The sequence below is a fragment of the Orycteropus afer genome, unplaced genomic scaffold (genome assembly GCF_000298275.1).
Source record: "Orycteropus afer afer isolate SDZICR_OR568_19922 unplaced genomic scaffold, OryAfe1.0 scaffold00006, whole genome shotgun sequence".
NCBI lineage: Eukaryota > Metazoa > Chordata > Mammalia > Tubulidentata > Orycteropodidae > Orycteropus > Orycteropus afer.
Window position 1 is genome coordinate 6,847,445 of NW_006921593.1, and position 22,741 is coordinate 6,870,185.

A 22,741-nucleotide genomic window follows, 5' to 3' on the forward strand; every position below is an offset into this window, starting at 1 on the left:
GCTTGAATCCCCCTTTTCCTGTTCTGGAATTCCAATGACATGTAGGTTATTCCTTTTGATGGTGTCCCACATGAACCTTAAGCTTTCTTCATTTTGTTTTGATCTTTTTTCTGATTGCTCCCTCTCCAAAGAAGTGTTCAGGTATTTGCCTTCAATCTCCCTAATTCTGTCTTCCATTGATTCAGTTCTGCTCCTTTGCCCATTCAATGTCTTATCTATTTCTGAAAAGTTAATACTAATCTTCTGGATTTCTGTGTGTAGATTTTGTGTTGTTTCTAATTTTTCATTTATTTTGTCTTTTTGTTCTTGTGTTTTCTTCCCAAATTCTTCTAGGGTTTTGTCTGTGTTTTCATTGGTCTTTCTCTCAATCCTTTGAAGAAACCTAAATATAATTCTTTTGAATTCCTTATCAGAGAGTTCCAGTGCTGCTTCTTCCTCAGGGTTGTGTTCTGGATCTGTATCCTACTCCCTTATTTCTACCACTTTATCCTGCTTCTTTGTGTGGACTGTGATGGTCTGTTGTCCCCAAGACATCATGGCATTGTTGTATTTAGATCTCTGTTAACTGTTTGTGAAGAGCAGCCAAGGGTGAGTCAGGCTCTTTTTGGTGGTTGTTTATCGTTGGCCCGTTGATGGAGAAAGAAGTGGTGGCTCTCACTCAGTAAGTGAAGCTGCAGGAGGTGTGGGTGTAGTTGCATCATATGGGGACTGTTGCTGTCTTCCACTCAGACAAAAATAACAATTGAATAACCATCAAATAAGTAAAAGCAAAGGAGCTCTGATAGCATAATGCCTAAGGCACTTGACTGCTAACCAGAAGGCTGGTGGTTCAAACCCACCAGCCACTCCTTGGAAGGAAGATGGGGCAATCTACTCCCATAGTGATACTGCCTTGAAAACCCAAGGAGGGGTCGCTATGAGTCAGGTCTGACTTGATGGCACATAACAACAACAGCAACAAGTAAAAGCAAATGGGCAAAAAATACACCATGTAATCACACAGGAACAATAACCAAAAAAAGAAAAAAGGGGGGGAAAAAAACCCTGCAATCTCTAGGGATAGGGTAATAAGAGAAAAAAAGTAGAGAAGGAGAATAATGAAGAAAAAAATGGGAAAAATGCAAAAAGAAAAACAAGGAACGGGGTTAACCACAAGAAAGAAAAAAGAAAAAAATGCAACCAGGAACAGGGAAAAGGAAAAAAGCTGAAAACTAGAACCTGGGAGGGGAAGAATAAAAAGGACAAAAGTAATAATAGTTTTAAAACAAACAAACTACAAAACAGAAAAAAGAAAAAAAAAAAAAAAACATCAGGGCAGGGAGGAGTAGGGGCCCCAAGCTCTATCCAAGACTAGGATGGAATTCCTGCCGGCCGAGAAAGTGGGTGAGAGTGAGGGATAGCTGTACCTCCATTCACCAAGAGGGTGTGGGGTATAAGAGTAACAAGGGGAATGTCGCACCTTTCCAGTCGTCCAGGTCTGGAATGTCCTTGGGGTTCCCAGCAAGTGGAGCCTGTTCTTAAGTCCCTGGAATCTGGGAGAATGATATGCTTTAAATATCCAAAATAGTCAAGCTGCTTGTAAACATTCAAAATGGCTGCACCCTCTGGACAGACAAAAGTCCATAGCTCAGTCCGCCTTCCTCTTCGCTGCTTCCCCTTTTATTCCCCAGCCACCAGAGCAGTCCTCCATGCAGTCCCTGGCTAGCAGGGCCGATTTTTAGGTTAATTCTTAGGTCCTACCACCATTCGGCAATATCCAAGCTGTCTGTGCTGTCAGGATCGCTGCCAGACCACAGCTCCGTATGTCTCCTCTTTTGGTGCAAATTCTTCTGCTAGTTGGAGTTTAGTCTACTTCTATATCCTTCCCTTCAAGGCTCAGGGGTCCAGGATTATCTTCTGTATCTGTGTTGATTGGTTCCCCTTTTCTTTGTTGAAAAGGGTCTGTGCAGTCTTTCTGCCTATTCCGCCATCTTACCGGAACTCCTTGAATTCCCCCTCTAACTGAAAGCTCATCTCCCCTTCAAATATATTTTGTGTCTCTCTTGGTAGCTTAGTGATATTTTATCTCCAAGGCAAGTTTCTTGGGATTGAGATTTCAGGTTCCTGTAATAGGGCTTCTTTTTAAAACACCACAGGAAAACCCATAAAGTGGGGTTTGTGACACTCAGAAGAAATTTGATGTTCATGGGATTTCTAGCGTGATCCTTCTCTTACTTCCTGTCCTAAGAGAGAACAAAGCATGGAGGTGGATGCACAGGGCTGTCAGGCACTACTGGTGATTTGGAAGAATTGTAACAGTCCATTGAAATGAGCCCTCGGGTCAGAGCCCACGTGAGCCAAGCGTGCTCCCACGGTACTAAGGAGCTGAGTCAGAAGCCCCGCCCCTCTGTAGGCATACCATGTACAGAGCACAGGTACTTTGGGTACCTAATCGATTTTGGAATCCCTTGTTGCAGGTAAGCTGTTGAAACAGAAATGTGCACTCCATGGGTTTAATGAGTAGCCTCCATGATAGCTTGGTGACCAAGATGGAAAGAGAGGCAAGTGTGTGAGGGAGTGGTCAGAAAGAGGTACAGGGGCCTTTCGTGACTATGCACTTGCAGACTTGAATGTCAGAAGCAGTGTTCTTTCTCATGGAAGACGTCTTTCAACGGCATATCCCATTATGGTTCCCGCACCTGGGGAGGCATGGAGATGGACTCAGAGTGTGTTCGGAAGGAAGCTGTCCTCTGCAGTCTAATGAGATGGAGGTGGAAGTTTGCAGAGATTGTTGGAGCAGTTGTCAAATCTGCAAGAAACCAGCAGAATAAAGAGCACGTTGGACAGAAGGTGGCTTCTCACTAACCCTGGAACCGCATGTCGGATGAGTGGCTGGCCAGCATCTCCTCCTCATAGCCCTGTCTTCTAAAAACCAAGGAAACCCAAGTTCTCCTACTCAGTTTTCTCAGCCCCTCTAGAGCTCTCGTTTCTGCCGACTGCATGAGAAGTGGAAATGAATTGGTCCCTGTACCATGTGAAGAAATAAGAGGGAAGCACTATTCATTCTTCAACAAAGGTATTTGCCTAAACATGGGTGTGTGGTATCATTTCAAATGTTGTGGAATCTGAGGAGACATTGGTGTATTGCTTTTTTTAAGAAAACATGACTTCTCAGTTTTCAAGTCTCAGTTTGACTCATAATCATCAGGACTGGATCCTGTGGTCACTTCTGCTCTACAATTTGGACAGACTCTGCCATAGGTCTTGAAGCAAGGGAAGTGGAAGCCAGTTCCTTCTAGAATTGACTGAATGCACCCAGAATGTTGAAGTCACAGTGGTCTTCTTCCCAATTTCGCTAACGATGAAGAAGGCATTCTGTCAAATGGTTCCAGCCGGAGGGCCTGTCTGCTTTCCTAGGTCCTTTACCTGTTAGTGTTTATCTCTTGTATAAAATGAGAATCAGTACCAACCCCCTGGATACACATCTGTAATAGAATAACTAACATAATACATTTTAAACAATAGCAAAACCTATTTCTATACATTTATTCTATGTTTTTTTTTTGTTTTTTTTTTTTAGCATAATCTATGGTTGCCTATGGTTTGATACCGAATATTTGCAGCTAGGTTGAGATACAGACTTAAATGAGGCATAAATGGTTGAGACGCCTTTCTGGGCCTCTCATTGACCTTTTGGACATGGAGGCCTCAGTGCTTTGATGTCTGTTGCGCTCTGTCACTGGTCTCAGGACTTCTGGTCCATGTACTCTGATGGTGGAGGTCCTGCTCAGGCCCTGCTTAGTGTCCCACTGAATACCAGCCATAGCCAGAATGTTGAGGTGGTGGCCCTGGACAAGGAGGCATTTCTCTTTTTTTTTTTTTTTTCATAGTTGTTACGTCTGCTGAAATCCTCCAGCTATGATTGAAGAAAGCAGACAAATGGCAATAAAACATGATGGAAAAGGAGCAGGAGAGGAGGAAATTTCATTGCGATGGATATTTGGAGAAATAAATTAGAGGAAGGTGTTGATACAAAGTTTTCTGCCATGTCCAGAAATCACAGCGTAATGCTTCCAATCTCTTCTCCTTTGAAAAGCACTGGGGGAGGGGAAGAGAGTACAAGGGGTTGGCTGACCTGGAGGGGGTCTGATGCTAAGATTCTGTGTGCTTTCCAGCAGGTGTCCAGACACCAGTGGGTCATCAGTGTGTGTGAGCCTCTAGTGTCAGTGTTCCTTCATGTTTCTGTCTGTGTTAGTGTGTATGTGTGTGTTTGTGAGGGTGTTATAAGGCAGGGTGCTTAAATGCTTTGTTGCATTATGTTAATTCCTCGGCAGTGCAATCAAATTCATGTCGTAATTAAAGCTGTCAGTTGGAAGGCAAGCCAATCGCCACGAAAACACAGCATAACAAATGAAGTGAAATGATTCTGCGTGTAGCTATACAATGCTTCGCCAGGCATGAAATTAAATAAGTAATTTGATGTTGACATCAGAAATTGAAATGATACCCACTGTTCCCTCATTCAGTCAGACCTGCATAAACAATAGCCAGGACAAATATGCACAACAAAGCCGTGGTCTCCACCCAGCTCCCCGAGTAATGTACAATATATATGCAAAACGAGTGTCGCACAGCCTTCCCAGACCCGAGCATGTCATTTTCTTTGGTCTACAATCAGATGAGATGTATGTGGGGGTGGGGAGCTGGGTTTGGTAGGGTGCCCATCCTTCTGGGATAAAATACATTTCCAGGAAGGGGGAAAAAAAAAATCAACCGAAGTAAACACATCCTTCGGTTTCTCTGAGTAATGGATCCTGAAATGAGTGCCCGGGGCCTGCCTCCAGCCTGTGGGGCCCTCACTGGGGTTTTGCTTTCTTCTGCCCCATGGAAGGCTGTGGGTGCTGAGCACAGGTGATGCTGTCACGTGGTGAATGCCTGGCACCAGGAGCCGTCTCCATGGCTACTGTGGATTTCCCTACATACCGCTTATAGGATCAAGCATGCAGTACCTTTTTTTTTTTTTTAAGTCCAGTGTGTGAGATCCCCAGAGCCTCCTGCAACACTGAGGTGAAGACAGTTTTGCTCCGGGAACTACGTTGAAAAATACCCAGGGGTATGCTGTCCTTGTTCACTGAGGATGTAGCCACAGCTCTGTGTATCCTTCTCAACCCGTTTACTATCACAGGGGGCATCACATGTGCTGTGTTTTTGGAGATGCTAAATTCACCGAACCCTTTTGTCCCTGGATGGTCCATCCGTTCATTGCTTTATTTATTTATGAATTCACCACATGCTTAGCAAAGCATCCCTTGTGCATGGCACTGTGCTGAGCTCCGGGTGTGCAAGAAAGATAAGCCAGGTGACCCTGCCTGCCCGCAGTTTGCAGACTGAGAGTAGGACATGGTGAGGGATGAGCTAACGTGAACAGGGTAACTGGGCCATCAAGGTGGAGTTCACGCTGCATGCTGTCGTTAGTGGCCGTGGAGTTGGTCCTGACTCGTGGTGACCCCGTGCACAGCAGGATGAAACACTGCCCTTCTCCACTGTGGTCCACAAGGTACCCTTGGGCTGATCTTCACAAGGAGATCATCAGGCCTTTCTTCCTACTCTCTCAGCTCCTGTGAAACCTGCAACACAGAAGAAGCCTCCACTGGGAGCGACGTAGGAGCTGTGCAAGAAGTGCAGTGGCTGGGACTTGATCCCAGGTCTCCTGCCTGAAAGGCACGAAGTCTACCACTGAACCACCAGTGGCTCATGATTCAGGCTACTGAGGAACGGAAAGCCTGACCAAAGCCCATCAGGGCAAAAACCTGCTGGTGCGCAGTCACTGGGCTGAGACTGAACGAAGCCTGGCTCAACATTCTCTTTCTTTTCATTGCAAGCTTATTTGGGTCTCTCTTATTCACAGAGAGGATGCTCAAAAAGTAAAGAATTTGCAAGGAGGAGAGGTTTTAGGGCAAAGGAGGAACAACCACACAGACACGTTTCAAACACAGACTGTGCCCCTTCCTCCACCTCGTCTTCTGGCTTGTTATCTCAAAGAAGTGAGGGAATGATACCCTGCATTCCTTTTAAATTACTGTTGTTTTAGTTCCCTGTGTGTCGGAAGCATGGCAGCCTGCATGGATAATCCTTGTGACTAACACATTCAGAGAAATGGTGCTGTTCACTCTTCCTCTCGTCCACACCTCTTTTGCATTTTAGACTACTAATTATGTTTACAGAATGTCTCATTTTTGACAAGCACTGTGTGTTTACTAACTGGAGCCTTTAGGGAGTAAACTGGCAAGTAGGTCACAGACTGGAAAAGTCATCCGTGCCCACTGGGCATTTTATTTTCAAGTCCGTCTGGGCCTTTTCCTCTTGCCTGCCCCTTGGCGGCCACAAAATGGAGTAGCTTGAGACCAGGGCATTGAATGTCAGCAAGTCAGGGAGGCTGGCTGATGCATGTCTGTTTAGACTCAGTGCAGGGCAAAATGCCATCATTAATTCATTACCCAGCTGCCTGTCAAATAAATTGGCAATTACATCCACCGCAGAAGCTTGGAATTCAGTAAATAGCACGTTAGCATCTCTGAGTTGTTGAGAGATGTAAAGGGGAAAATTAAGCAACACGGTGTTTGTATCAGTAGCAGATGACAAGGGGCAGAACACCCTGGTGATGGGATGCGGTGATGAAAAGCCTGCGAAGGGCTGGTAATGAGCTGTGTGGATTGGAACGTGTTAAAAACCATTGCTGATTTTCCACTCTGTCTTTATGCTTTATTGCAGAGTTCAGCTCCCTCCAGCTTGGGAACAGGCTACTTCGTAAGTCTATCGCGGCTTCCACGTGTGTGCCTTGCACAGGCATTGATTTACCTCTGTAATGAATGCTCGTTAGGATGTGAAAGCATCTAAGCTAGCCTCTCTTGGTCCTAAACAGCAGACTGATACCCATGCTTTTAGTAAGAATGGTTTTCTTTCTCAAAGAGGGTCTGCCAGGCCCTCAGGACCATGGGTCAGTCTGACATGTGTGGCTGGTTCTTTGCACACAGGACACATGGTCCTTACCTGGCAGAGGAAGAGGGTAGCCCACCTTTGTGGGTGCAGGGGAAGCCAGTTGGCTGGTTCCACCTCTCCTCCGTAATTAAGTATTAGTCAGAACTGCCTTGTGGAGGATGGACCTCAGATGATGCGTTGAAGTGTATGGTCACTCCACGATCTCTTGAAGGACTTCCCACATGCAAAGTGCATAGTCATTTTTTCATTTTGCTGAGAGGTGATATGTGAGTGGGTGTTTACCCTCCCAGTCTGGGTAGGTAGCCTTTGGCTTTTCTTTTGGGAATCAAGTCAACTTTTCATTTTAAGAAACATAGGGGTCTTATTTTCTGCTGGACCCTTATCTGTCCTTTGAAGGAGATAGGAATGGGTGACATATCCCAGGGATTTTTACAGTATTTCTCAGCCACAGAGCAAGTGCCAATTCATTTTTTCTTTAAAATTTATAGTAAAATTGCACTTTGGGGATCTAATCGTCTTTGCAGATATTTGTGTGTTTCGTATGTGTATGAAAAAGTTGCAGAGAAGCGTGAGTTACACGACAGTACCATGCCACAGTAGAAGGGATTGTGATATTGACTGGGGAGCCTTGTTTCTGTTCTGAATGATGAGCACTGATCGTCCAGGTCCTACTTAACCTGTCCTGAGAAAATAAAACAACATGCAAGATCATTACTGATGCACTTGAGTTGTTTTTCACGTTCTTCCTCTAAAGTCCTAATTACTCTGGTTTTCTTCCGCCCACACATTTTTGTCCATACACGTACATTAAAGGCATTAAAACCAACATGTTCTTGTTGACTAGTAAGTCTTTCCAAGCTGGGCAGAAGTAACATTTGCTAGATTTTTTTTTGTCTTAATGTAAGATACGAGCAAAGGATAAAGCTGATTTTGTTTGTGCTTATTACAGTCAGCACACTGTACTCCCTTATCCTGGGGCCTGCTGGCTGTGGCTGAATATTCATGCCTACAAACACGCAGGATCCGTTCGGTCTCCTGCTTCAACAGTCAGTCAACAGAAGTGGTTCCATCTGCCGTTCCTTCACACCAGGCTGGGTGTGGGTTGATGGGCTCGAAGTGAAATCTGGAGGCTGCCAGAGTCTCTTCTGCATCCAAAAGCTATATGCCCCACACCCCCTTTCTTCAGCAAAACCCCGGCCAAAGCCGCTGCCTCAGCCATTGATCTCTTCTGCACTGAGCGTGCGCATGTTTTTTATTGTCAGTATGGTCACCCTGAAAGAATAAAGCCATCTCTGGAAACATAGGGATTTCCATTGTGCTGTATGTCCTTATGTTTCATTCTGGTTCCAGGAATGTTTGTTTTTATTCTCTAATAATACACGCTTCTGACTAAAGAGACTTTATGAATCCAAATGATTTTTTTTTTCATTTACATAACGTTAGATGAGTACAAAAGTTTTTCCTTGTTTTGGTAAAATTGCTCTGAAAATTACTTTGCTTATACAAAAAACCTGTACTTTTATTAGCTTACATGGAGAAGATACGTACCAGATGTGCGCTCAGCTCTCAACTATGACAAAAATGCCTTACTTCAAATGTGTTTCCAATAATGTGATTATTATGTTATCAAAGTGCAAAATCCATTGCATTATTGCCAAGCCCTCATCAAAAAGCATCTTCTGTTTCAACTTCCATTCCACAATATGCCACATAACACTTGCAGCACTGACCTTGAGCGCTGGTGAGTTTCACACCCTGAAATGGAAGTGATGTCCTCTCCTTGCGCTTTCCTCTCGTGTCGACACATGTTCTTGCCCTGTGCTTGTTACCTGTGATGTGACAATAACCTTTTGCATGTGTCTGGAAAGGAGGCTCGGTGTCAGGTAAGTGGCACGGTGATACCTGGATTCTCTCCCTAATCCGCTTCATCTCTGAGATTTTGACGGAGACAAGTCACCTGCAGGGTCAATGGGCCGGTCATGCAGGGGAACCACATGTGAACGTTGGTATGAGCAAACCGAAAGCATGCACGCATCTAGTGGGGTTAACAGCCTGGAACTGTTTTCTTCAGCAATCTCCCGTACATACTCCGGCATCACCCTCCAACCCCGGAAGCCTTTCTTGTTGAGATTTTATGCTCTTACAGAGCTTTTAATGAACTAAGGTAAAATGCTGATCATTATATGTAGTAATAAAATAGACACTCACTTGAGCATATGTGTGTGTGCGTGTGCACACGCGCACACGCACACACACACACACACACCCCTTAGCCAGCACTGGTATATTCTACTTTCTTTCAGTTCCGTTTAGTTTATCGATAGTGGTAAGTTAAAGGGTTTGAAGTAGAGGGCATTGGTCTTTCATCTGCTTGGATTTGTTGTTTGTATCTCCTTGGCTCTGTGTTCCAAAGATGTCTGCTTAGATCTGTCACTTTTCCAGTCTGGTTTAAAGCATTAGAGTTGAGACATGGGAACAGCAGCTTAAATCAGTGTTTACATAAGCATACTGCAAAGAGTGCTTCAAGTAGACAAAATAGAGCGGGGTTGGAACAAACTTTTTGCATTTGTGAGCACTTTTGAGTGATGTGGGTGTTAGATACACAGAGAGACTCACATATATATTCCTCACATGCTCATGCCCAGCTCGTACTCTAAATATAAGTGGAAGTAATAGACCAGTTGGAATCGATTTGCCTTAAAGAGTAATAAAACTGGTTGCAGCGTGTATAGGATTCTCCTTTCTTTTAACGTGGATGCACTGAACACATTTTCTTTTCAGTTTGAATGCTTTTGGCTAGATGACCTTCTTGTGCCTGTGGTTGACGTCTCAATATGCATTAGAGTGTAATTAAGGACTTAGAGGTGAAAAGAGCTGGAGTTGAAACCAGTTCCATCCGACTGTTGGTATGATCATTTTGGATAACCAAAAACAAAGCCCACTCCCATCGAGTCAATTCCAACTCATAGCGCCCCTAGAGTACAGAGTAGAACTGCCCCATAGGGTTTCCAGGGAGCTCTGGTACCATAGTGCCTAAGGCACTTGGCTGCTAACCACAAGAAGGCTGGCAGTTCAAACCCACCAGCCACTCCTCGGGAGAAAGGTTGGGCAATCTACTTCTGTAGTGATATTGCCTCAGAAACCCAAGGAAGGGTCACTATGAGTCAGGTCTGACTTGACAGCACATAACAACAACAGTAGAGTTTCCAAGGCTGTCATCTTTATAGAAGCAGAGTGGACAGTGGGTTCTAACCTCTGACCTTTTGGTTGGCAGCCAAGTACTTTAAAGGTTATTTAATGTCTCTAAGTTTGTTTCTTCATCCATATCAACCTCACAGAAGTGTCAATATTAAATGAGATAAATATTTATCACACATAGCACAGGACTAATCACAAATAGTAAATGTTGTCCCTCACGCCGTCATCTCTTGATACTTGATGCAGGATGGAATGAACTTGATCTCATGAAATGGCTGTGCAGTGTTGTGGCAATGAAGTGCTACCACCAGAAATTAGTGGTACCCAAGTAGGTTTTGTAGTTGGTTCTTATAGGATAGGATTATTTTATTCTCATTATGATCTCATAGCTTTCTCAGGAGCTTGTGGTTTACATTTAGTCGGCTGTGTACCAGTCAACTTGATAATTGAACATAAATATGATATCCATTCTCTGTGATCCTCTATGATCATAGAATGAACTACTTCATGGGCTGTCCACATGTTACCATTTTTCCCTTTCATTTGTCTGTGTAACTTGTTTATTTTCTCCCCATGACTAAGAAGCACTTGACGCCATTAGAGACTGTTAGCAGCAAATAGAATTGGGCTTGGAGATTAGGGAAGCCTCCATTCAGTTCATTGTTTAAAGGTGTGTGACCTTGTTCACATGGTTACTCTATCTGACTCCAGAAAGAAAAGTTACTGCCCTGGCATACCCGAATGAAGGAGCTGCAGGCATAAGAGTGACAAGACTAGGGCAAACACCTCATAAGGACCAGTGGTCTGTAGGGTCATCGTAGAGCACATCTGGACTCATGTTTTATGAGCACCCCTCTCCATATGCCAGCACTTTGGAATTGCTGGTGGGGTGGCTTATGGCCCAAGCTGAACTTGAGCCTTCCTTAATGCAGGTGACCTGTCCTTCCTGCTTCTCTGGATAATCTCTAGCCTTTTTATAGATTTGGAGCTATGTGTCTTAGTCTCATAGCCTCATGAAGCTGGGACCCAGCCTTTGTAAACACCACTGATTTTTTTCTTAAGGGTTTTCAAGTAATAATTTTCAGTTTCCTCAGTTGGAGCACATCTAGTAACAAACCTACTTAGAAGTTCTCAAGGAAGCCAACCCATTTGTATTTATAGAGCAAACTAGCATATTACATGATAAATAAGAATCATGTGGTACAGTAAGTCTTAAAATATGGTTTGAGTAGCTACTACTTTCCTAGGTGGTTGAATTTCTGAAGGTGTGTTGACAGTGGTGGTGATAGGCAGTAGGTACAGAATGTTGACCTGTGGCTTTCCATTTAGATGGATCAAGCTTATACAGGGAACAATTTCTTTGCCCCTAGGTTTTTGAAATATCTCACTTTTTCCTTCCCTATAATTTGTATAATTCCCAACTTATTTGTAGTATTTTGTTTAAGCATAGCTGCTGCTTTTTTAATCTCAGAGTGGATTTTACTGTTAGGTGAGAGAGTAAGGTGTTTCTTCAGAAAGATAATGGCTTTATTTATTTATTTTTTAATGGACTATTTAGAAGACTGAGCTTTTCTTTAAAAAGACACCTCTGACATCTTATATTTCAGTAAGTATCAAGGACCGTCACTGTTGGATACTCTTCTAGGTGACAGGTTAGAAACCAAAAACCAAAAACCAAAGTCACTGCCAAAGAGTTGGATCTGACTCATAGCGACCCCTCCGTGAGTTTCTGAGGTGACATCACTACAGAAGTAGATTGCCCAGTCTTTCTTCTGAGGACTGGCTGGTGGGTTTGAACCGCCAGCCCTCTGGTTAGCAGTCAGATACCTTAGGTACTACACCACCAGAACACTCCTTCAAAGCTTCTAGAGGCTGCCTGGAAGCGAGATGCTTGCCTTCCTTTGAGAAGATTCTAAATATTTCTTTCTAAACATTATTTAAGAGGGTCTGAGCTCTCCATAGAACCTAACGCTGTTTGTGTTTCGATGGGTTGTAATTTCGGAGGTGCACCTGCTTCAAGCCGACCAGGACTGCAGTCTCACCTCAAGCAGATGGTGGTCTCTCTGCCACCTCTCTTACTGGCACCTGCTGCTGACGGTGGGAGAGGATTCAATTCAAGTATTCATTCAGAAATTTTGAGTATTTATATTTAAGGTAAGTGTGGGGTAATGTGTTAAACATTTCTCCCAAACCAGACTCTTAACATTTATATTTATTAGTAAGTTACTCTCTGAGTAAGGAACTATTGGCCATTATTTACTTACTGACAAGTTTGCAAAATGGAAGCATTTTTAAAATTCTGACTTCCAATTAGATCCCTATCAGGGATCTTCAGTCATTTGGGGGCCATTTGGACTCATTCAGGAAGGTTGAGTTGGAAACCAGCTCACCATACATAGCTTAATTGAATTTAACTCACAAAAATGTATTTAACCTCTACTTTTGGTTCCTAGTGATAAGATGTAATCTTAGCCCTCAAGACTGGGGGTGCATAGTTGAATTTAATTCAAGGCAAAGTGATAAACCCTACCAGAGAAGTGTGAGTAGAGCACTTGGGACTAGCTCGTGGAATTGGAGGGTTTCAACTCGATGACAGTGAATTTGGTTTTTGGTTTCAGTTGTGCAGGACCTGGTGGCTGTTTTTATTCTTAACAGGTGAAGAAGGAATGGAACAAAGTGTAAGGCAGAGGGAACAACAAAGACAAGAGTGCAGAGGAAATGGCATGAAAGAGTGTGTAATGGTTTGTTTCTGAAAGAGAGTAGCACTTAAGGTTTGGAACGTTGACTGATTACAGGGAATGTGGAATAAAGCCAGGGAGGGAGTAAGTGAGTGGGAATGAGACGGTTTATAGGTAGGACTGAACTTTACTTAGTGACCTGGTGAAAAATTAGAGGAGAAAGAAGGCAAGCCGAGCATTAATGACTGCAGTGCTCTTTCCTGAACTAGTGGGAAGAGGTCTGGTTCTAAGAAGAGAATGAGTTTGTAAGGTAGAGTAGGTAATTTAAGTGTGTATGTCTTCAATGAGAGCTCTGGTGGCGTAATACCTAAGGCATTTGACTGCTAACCAGAAGCCTGGTGGTTCAAACCCACCAGCCACTCCTCAGAAGGAAGATTGGGCAATCTGCTTCCATAGTGATACTGCCTTGGAAACCCAAGAAGGGATCGCTATGATAAGATGGCTGAAATGCCAGGAAAAATAGAACATTCCTGCCAACATTAAAATTTATATTAATTGTATTAAGTAAAACGTAAGAACTTCATTGTACCCTTGAAGTTCACAAAAACAAACCCCACTGATGTCAAATTGAAGTCTTTGAATCCTTATGGAAGCAGAGTGTCTCATCTTTCTCCCGTGGGGTGGCTGTGAGCTGGACCAGCCCACCTTTTGGTTACCAGTTGAATGCCTTCACCACTGTGCCATCAGAGCCCCTTAGACTTGTCACTAAGGACCCTTAAAATCTCATTGTGTAATTTCCCAGTGTCCCATGGCAGTTACCCAGTGAGAAAACACTGGCCTCATAGTCTGCCTTCAAAGAGAGCACAACATCACTAAAATATTTTGTTACAGAACAACTAATGCACATAAGAGAATATTGCCTGTGAGTATGTTGTTTGATTATAATAACAAACCAAATACCTTGGAACCCACCATCCAGCTTAAAATCTAGAGCATTACAATGCTTTTAAAAGTATTGGTTTACTTTATAAATTTTTCTTTCCTGAGCACTGTTTGGCCCTTGTAATACATTGTCTTATCTGTATGCTGAGCAAATAATCTGAGAAGCTGGACTATATGAAGAAGAACGTGGCATCAAGTTTTCAGGAAGACTCATTAATAACCTGCAACTTGCGAATGACACACCCTTCCTTGCTGAAAGTGAAGAAGACTTGAAGCATCTACTGATGAAGATTAAAGACTATAGAGACTTTGTCATGGAGTACTCCTCAACATAAGGAAAACAAAAATCTCCACAACTGGCCTGCTAAGCTACAGCACGATGAATGGAGAAAAGACTGAAGTTGTCACGGATTTCATTTTACTTGAATCCGCAATCAACACCCATAAGCAGCACCAAAAGCAAACAAAGCAGCAGTTGAGAAATCAAACGATGTATTGCACTAGGCAAATCTGCTGCTTTGCTCTTGAAAGTGTTGAAGAGCAAAGGTGTCACTTTGAAGACTACTAGCCTGACCAAGCTATGATGTTTTCAGTAGCCTCATATACATCTAAGGAATACTGCAGAAGAAATGATTAATTTGAATTGTGTGTTGGTGAAGAATATTGAATGTACCATGGACTGCTAGAAGAACGAAGAAACCTGTCTTGGAAAAAGCCCAGCCAGAATGTTCTTTAGAAGTGAGAATGGCCACACTTATTCTCTCGTGCTTTGGTCATGTTGTCAGAAGGGACCAGTCCCTGGAAAAAGGGTATCATGCTGGGTAAAGGGTCAGCACAAATGGGGAAGGCCCTCAACAAGGTGGATCCCCACAGCGGCTGCAGCGGCGGACTCAGGCACAGCAAGGATTGTGAGGATGGTGCAGGACCCGGCGGTGTTCCGCTCTGTTGTGCACAGGGTCTCTGTGAGTAGGAGCCAACTCCACAGCACCCACAGCAACAATAGTTGCCCTTCCTAATGATAAAATGTTGCCAACTTTATGAACTGTAACCTAACCTGTATTTTCCTGTTATAAAGTAACAAAACCTGAATCTATATTCAGGTAGCTGTTAGGTTAAGGTTAGGGACTATTCATCTTAGGGAATTAATCTTGATTTATACCTAGACCAAGTGTCTGTTCTGACAGACTTCCCCACAGAGGCACATGAACTCTCTAATTTAAAAGGCTTCAGACTGTAAGTATCCTCGTGTTTCCCGTTTCCAGTTGGCATTCTGTTTGTCATATTTTGCTGTGACGAAATACTCTAATTTGGGGAGTAGCCCCAACATGCTGTGAGCTGACACACCCTGATGAAATGCACAATGCAAGTGAAGTTCTGCCGGGCAGACGGTTATTCGTTTGTAGAAGCTCCGGCTGGTGTGATTTTCTGACTCACCTTGCGGAGACGGCCTTCTGCCTCGCACCGTTTTAGCTTTAACATTCCTATCAGTACAAGGGAATTAAAGAATTGGTGAAGAGGTCAGTCAGATAAGAAAGTATCAATTGGTGTCGTGACTTCCAGTCTCTTAAATCTCAACGTTTGGGTGAGAGAATAGGCTCAGTAGTTTGAACCTTTGCTGTCTATGAGGATCTTTGTTGATGTTGCTGCAAACTCCAATAAAAGAGAGAAAATGAAACCTGGTGCTCATGGTGGTTGGGGGCCAAGAAGGAGCCCTCGGCCCAGTCTCCTTGTTCGCCCAACTAGCCTTCCTGACCCCTTAGGTGTTTCTGAATAACCAGTCACTGGAGCAGGTCACTGCTAAAGGGCTCTGGGTGCTAATATTCCAACATGCATGGTTCCAACAACCTGACACCTGTTTGTCTGCCACGTGGGTCCATGCTGCTCCCCCTCTTTACTGCCTCTTGAGCCTCAGTAATGCAAGGCCATGGTCTTTCCTGCTTAATGAACACTGAAAGTGTCATCAATGCCAGGACGCCACGCATCGATTGAGTGGCCAAGTCTGCCTCTCTTGGGAATGAATAAATAATAAATAATGTTTTATATTTGTGTTACTCAGTTACGGCTGTTGGTAGTCGCCATGATGTCAGTTCCAACTCATGGTGGCCCGTGTGAAGAGTAGACCTCATCCGTAAAGTTTCCAAGGCTATCACCATCTTGGGGGGGGCAGGGTTGAACTGCCAACCTTTTGGCTAGTGGTGAAGCTCTTAAGCATTTGTACCTGAAATAACAGTAATGTGGTCAGAAGCTGTCTAATTGCTGGCAGGATACTGACTAGAATCACCCCAGAGCTGATTGCTATGAGGCGGAAGGCAGCTGTCCGCCACTTCCAACCTTTGTATAAACTCTGACACTAGCTCTCCCTCCATTAGTTCTATTTCTCTGCCGGTTTGAGAACATGCTGCAATGGACACTCGGAACTCACAGATTGTCCTTTACACTTAGATGGTTTATGAAGGAATAGGGTGCAGCTCAGGGTCAGGGGCGGGAAGCATGGAGGCAGAGTCTCCCTTCCAAAGTGCAGGACAGCTCCTCTTGGCAGTACCAGCCTCCTCTTGGCCCTGCCAGCTGTCACCACTGGTTCTGCCACTGGCCCCTTCCAGGCCTGATGCCATCTTCAGGGTGACAGCCCTTGACTGTGTTACAGCTCTTTTGGGACTTTCCTTTGCTGCTTCTCTCTTCTTTCTCCTTTCCGTCTCCAAACCTCTGTGGGACTGGCTACCTCAATACACAAACTGTCAGTTACAGGACATGGCACTTCACCAGGGCCACCAAGTGATCGGTTCCCATTTGGTAAGCCACAGAAACTTCATTTGCATAGTAGGTTACAAATCTCATTTGCGTAATCTGTTGACCAATCCCTGCAAGGTACGTACCAGTCACAGAGCAGGGTGTCATCCAGGCCCAGGCAAAAATGATCAAAAACAGATTATTTACAACTTACCCAGGGAGGGTCAGTCAACCTGGACAAAAGTAACAAACACTTTGAGGTAGAAAACTAGGGCATTTTTCCTCAGGACTTGGAAGGAAAAATCTCTTGAGCTATTTTTCCAAAGAACTGAGGCAGAAGGTGACATCAGGGAACTTATTTCACCACAGCGCCACACAGGTACCTAGAGATGTTGAGGCTGCAGGCTTCCTCTGTTCCATAGCTGGCCTAGCCTGTGGGTCATGATAATGATCCACTAGAGACTTCAGCTTAAGGGCATGGGTCTCCCCAGAGAGAACAGATAGGTCATGGTCATGGAATTCTGGAAATCACTTGATTTTCATTTATATTGTCTTTAGTGTTGTTGTTGTTTTGTTTTTTCTGACACTGGCATGGAAAGCAGTTGTTTCATTCCTCTTGGAGATTTCCAAATACAGAAATGTTGAGTTAGTGGGTATGAACTATACCAAATGAGCCGTGGGCAGCGTTGAACCCTGAGGTTGATTTTGACAACTCTCATTTTGATAGATTTCACTGCCCTGGAGTTTTATTGACCATCCATCACAATCATTCAGATCCAAGGACTCATTCCTTTGCTTAACTGTGTTAAAAAAATATTTTTGCCTGAAATTGTAAATGAGATGCCTCCCAACCCATTGTGTAAGAAACTTATAGCTCGGTGAAACACCAAGAGTGTCATTGGAAAAGAGGTTAAAAAACACTACTGGGGCTTGTTAAAGAGGAAAAGTGCTATTTTAACTCCAAGTGTCACGTTCTCCTATAGTCAGCTGTAGCAGTAAACAAGAGTTATTGGAGGCTTAGACAGTTTGAGACACTTCACTTATCTCCCAGTACTTGACTTCAGAAGCCAAACGTTTAAAATGCCTTTTGCTGTTGTAAAAATGTTTATCCATTTAAAATACAATGCCGTTTTAACAAAAGCACCCCGGTGACAAGCTGTTTAGATATAGCACACTTAATAAACTGTCAGGTCCTGTACACATACACTTGAAAAGACCAGCACAATTACCCAAGTCTTGGCATTATAAATCACTGTTAACAAACGTAATTTGCTTAGCAGACTAATGAATGATCTCCAATTCTCTTTTAGTAATTAGCTCCTCTGATAGTCATGTTAAAGGGACCTGCCTTCTCCTACATTCAGTCTCTGCTCTGAAATCTTTGGTGTCTGGTTTGCAGAGGGGAAAAAACAGACCCACACCTTTCATTGAGACAACTCCCTGGTCTTAAGTCCAGATGCAGGATGGTGGCCATTTCCATAGAGAAGCATTTCCAAAGGTACAGACTGTCCATCAGGGCTTATGAACTCTGATGTAGTAGCAGATGTGGAATGGAGGGGTGGCACCAGGTAATTGCAATATTTCCTGTCTCGACATTCTGCTGGATCCAGTGGTCTCTGATCTTAAGGAGCCATTCAAAATGCAGCAAGATATGGTAGCTGCCGTCCTTAGTGTCCTCCCAGTCCTTCCTTCATACATCTCCTCACATCTTGCCCAGGGCAGCAATCAACTCTTTATACATATACAGTTGGACTGTCCCAGAAGGAAACTGGGAGGAGGGGATCATGTAGGTAGCATTATAGCAGTCCCCCAAGAACTTACCCAAGACCATGTGTTCCATAGTCCTCTTACTACTCCCAGGGGCTCTCTGATTCCTTTAAATCTCCACGGAGAACATTCACTTTCTACCTCTTGCGAGAGGTTCCCATCCATAATCTACTTTTACTAATATTTTAGGAAACAGGTCTGATTTTGTCAGGGGAAGGTGGGTTAGTGTCCTGTACAGAGAAGAAAGGATAGTAGTTCACCTTAAACCCAAAGGGGACAGGAAATGGGGTTCCCTGAGAATTTTTAAAGATACCCTTTTTAATGACTTTGCCTCAGAACTACCTCTGTGGTATGTATGCAAACCCAGTTTCTCTCAAAAAGAGGGGCATTGACTAGAGCGTTTTGAGAAGCAAAGGAAGTCAGAGAGTCCAGTAGGTTCCTTTTTGTTGTTATTGTTACAATATGTTCTTTTAATCAGATAGGGAACAGCTATGCATCATGACTGAATGAATGCCAGGAGCTGCATTTGCACAGGGGCATAATACAGTCACAAGTTCTTTCCATTGTATGTTGCCAGATTGCCAGCTTTACTAATTGGGTAATTGAAACAGACCTATTATTGTGGCTTTCTGTAGGCTACTGTTACAGAAATTCTGGATCAGTAGGGACTTCAAAATTGCCTTGTCCACAACCACTATTTTGAAAGATGACTTAGAGAAGAGCCTGTTGTTGTTGTTACTTGCCGCCAAGTCGGCCCCAACTCATAGTGACCCCTCCTTGAGTTTCCAAGGCGGTATCACTACAGAAATAGATTACCCAACCTTCCTTCCAAGGAGTGGCTGGTGGGTTTGAATTGCCAGCCTTCTGGTTAGCAGTCAAGTGCCTTAGGCAGTACAGTACCAGAGCTCCTTGGTATTCTTGGGGTAGGCTAAAAAGTAGGACTGTGACTTCTCTTACCTGGATACGGCTCTCTGTTGGCATATCTGAGGATCATGTCTTGGTGGCAGCCTCGGTTAACTAACTGCAGTAATCCTTTCTCACATGTGGTATGTTAAATCCCTTTTCTCAAACAATTTAGTTGAGTTTTCAGTTGTAAGAATAGGTCCTTTTTTTAGTTTTTCATCTCTATTGAAGTTTGTCATGATGCTTCTGGCCCGTCATCCCAGCCTGTTTACCATGTGCCATCTTAGATACTGTTTCCCTCTTAGCTCCTTACTAGTGAAAGTCACCTGGTGTTAGTGATACCTTGTTGATTTTCATCCAAACCACTGACAATACAGTTTGAGTCCTGCTCGGTTTTATTGATTGTTCTCATTGCGATGACTTGTCTCTGGAATTTGATAAATGCTAGCTGTCCGTTACAGGTTCTCTGTGTTTATTTCCTTTGGTGATTTTAATCTGGAGCTTCATCAGAAATCAGACATTTCTTTCTCTCTTTTATTGATCCATAGACACATTGGGAAAGGGCTTTGAGAGAATCTTTGGACAAGATTAGTCTACTGAACCTTTTTTCTTTGAAGTCATCCTATCCAGTTATTAAGAAAAATAAACAGCATTAACTGGACATTCACTACAGAGAATTGTGGCAACCATTGTTCTTCCACAGATTGGCAAAGTAATTGTTAAAATTATGTGTCATAATTGAAATTATGACTTAAAGAGACACATGTACACCAGCGTTCCCTGTAGCATTATTCACAATAACCAAGAAGTGGAGACAATCCACGTGTCCACCAGCAGGTGAATGGATTAACAACATGGAATACATGCAGTCGAGTGTTATTCAGCCATGGAAAGCAATGACGTTCTGGTACACACTATGACATGAGTGAACCTTGGAAACATGCTAAATGAAAGACTCAGACACAAAAGGACATGTAAGTGGTCTCGCTTGATGTGAAATGTCTAGTACAGGCAAAGCTGTGGAGACAAAGAGTTATCAGAGTTTGGGGGTGACATAGGGACTTTAACAATATTCATAATTTAGTTGTAATGTGAGTGTATGCCTAGCTAAGACTCTTTAAATTTAAATTATTCTAATGTATGTGAACAAGCAGCGTTGTCTACAATACATGGAAGGACGTACTGTCAAAGAGGGGCAATTTGTTAAAGTATTCATGTCATAACAGAGATACATGGATGATAATTAGAAAAGGCAGATAAATGGAAGGCAGACAGACCCGTTGCAGTGAGTTGATTCTGCCTCATGGCTGCCCCGTGCGTTGCCCGCACTCCGCGGGGTTTTCAGTGGCTGGGACTTTTCAGAAGCAGATAGACAGAACTTTCTTCTAAGGCTCTTCTGAGTGGGTTTGACCCATCGACCTGTTGCTTCCTAGCTGAGCTTGTAACTGTTTGCACCACCTGGGGACTACTTTATACTAGGTGTATGATATCTATAGTAGTGCCCTAACTGGGAAGTTCTTGAGTTGTGACACTTACTCAGAGTTGTAATTCATAGGGAATAACATGTCCATTGTCCAGGTTACTTCATTGTCCAGATTATTACTGCGCATTCTGGATTGGCGGGGCCATGACATTAGTGCTTCTGTCTTTCTCATCTGTGTGCCTGGAGTGTCATTATATTTCCTTCTTTCAAATCTAAGGTTGGGTCAAGATGCTCTATAGGAGCCTTGCAATATCAGCACATGTCTGGGTGCTTTGCTAACCACTTCAGGCCACTTCAGGAGTGCTGCATCTTTAGGGACCATTTGTAGAAGTCAAGGTGCTAGTTATTCCCACCTGCCCACTTTTTTCTTGCTTCAGCCTATAGTCACTTGAGTTCTTCAACTCAGAATGTTAGCCAACAAGGATGTTTCTTGTGTAAGTCTTACACAAGTTCATCTTCTTTAGCCCCTTAGTACTAAAAGGAGTCCTAGTCTGTCTTAGCTGGAGGCATTAGAGTTGGGGTCCAGCATTGCTCTTTCTTATTGTTGGGTTTTCCTAATTCTCATGTTTCAGGCCCTTGAGGGTTAATTGCTGAAGTTCTGAGCTGAGATACCTTCCAGTGCTCAGAGTATAAGACATGTTTATAGCAAAAAAGAAAACAAAAAAGTCCACTTTGCTTCTTTTCCTGCTGTGTGTACATTTTGTTATTTTCTGCTAGGTGTGAGTTTTCTTATGCTGTCTTTCTGAGCTTTATTGATCATAATTTTGCTATTGGATCTTTCTGAGAGCAACAGTCAAGAATCAAGTGACATGTATTTCATTGGGAAGATCTGCTGCAAAAGACCTCTTTAAAGTGTTAACAGAGCAAAGATGTCACTTTGAAGACTAAGGTGCACCTGACCTAAGCCATGGTCTTTTCAGTCGCTTCATACACACGTGAAAGCTGGACAATGAATAAGGAGAATTGATGGGTTTGAATTGTGGTGCTGCTAGAGAATATTGAATATACCATGGACTGTCAGAAGAATGAACACATCTGTCTTGGAAGAAGTATGGCCAGAAGGCTCCTTAGAAGCAAGGATGGTGAGGCATCTTCTCGCATAGTTGGGTCTTGTTGTCAGGAGGGAGTAGTCCCTGAAGAAGGGTGACGTGATTGGTAAAGTGGAGGGTCAGTGAAAAAGAGGAAGACCCCTAAGGACACAGATTGACACAGTGGCTGCCGCAGTGGGCTCAGGCATAGCAGTGATTGTGAAGATGGCTCAGGACCGGGCAGCGTTGTACATTCTGTTGTATGTGGGTCACTGTGAGTCTGAACTGACTCAGTGGCATCTAATAACAACGGCAGTATATTTGTGTTTATGTCATATATATATATAATTATATAATTAACAGTGTAATTCACCGTAATCATGACGTGTAACATGTTGTTCCCATTTTTATGGGTGAGAAAACAGGCTCAGAGAGGGTAAGTAACTGCTCCAAAGTCACCCAGGTAGTAAGGATTTGAGTTGAGATTTGAATCCAGTAAACTAAAACTGTCCTTCCAAGAGGCAGAATGCTTTGAATCCATTGAGCAACAGGAAAACTGGGTCAGCTTTATCCTCCCCACACACACTTTTATAGGGACATGTACCAAATGGTGAGACTTGTCTATATTTGTTTTACTTCCCCAACTAGACACTAAAGCAAGTGGCTCCTTATATTATGTTAATTACCCTTTAAGGCAAGCAAAAAACCTTACTCACACACAGTCTCCCAGACCCCCACCCAAAAAAAAAGTTTTAGAAATGGTTGATGATACTAATGTGCAATTGGACATGTAAGTCAATCCAAAAAAGCCCGGCTCATGCAAGGGAGTGGACTAGGCCACGCTTGTGGGTTTCCATATCTTTTTGTCTTTGTGAATGGCTAGGGAAGCTTTATACTCTTCAAAATGATCATTTTCAGCTCCCTACCCCCCAATTAATCAAGCAGTACCTAATTTTTAACAAGCTCCTCAGATGATTCTAGAGGTGTCAGCCAGAAGGTGTACGTGTATATGTGTGTGTGTGCGCGTGTGTATATAT

General features: G+C 43.4%; 1 protein-coding gene across 1 annotated transcript in view; it reads left to right on the forward strand.

Moving 5' to 3' along the window:
- Positions 1-22,741, forward strand: part of AUTS2 (activator of transcription and developmental regulator AUTS2) — a 1,395,185-nt gene that overhangs the window by 607,508 nt on the left and 764,936 nt on the right. The window contains exon 4 of the mRNA XM_042780996.1: positions 6,751-6,786. Within this exon, the coding sequence (XP_042636930.1) occupies positions 6,751-6,786 (36 nt within the window). The remainder of the gene's footprint in view (positions 1-6,750; positions 6,787-22,741) is intronic.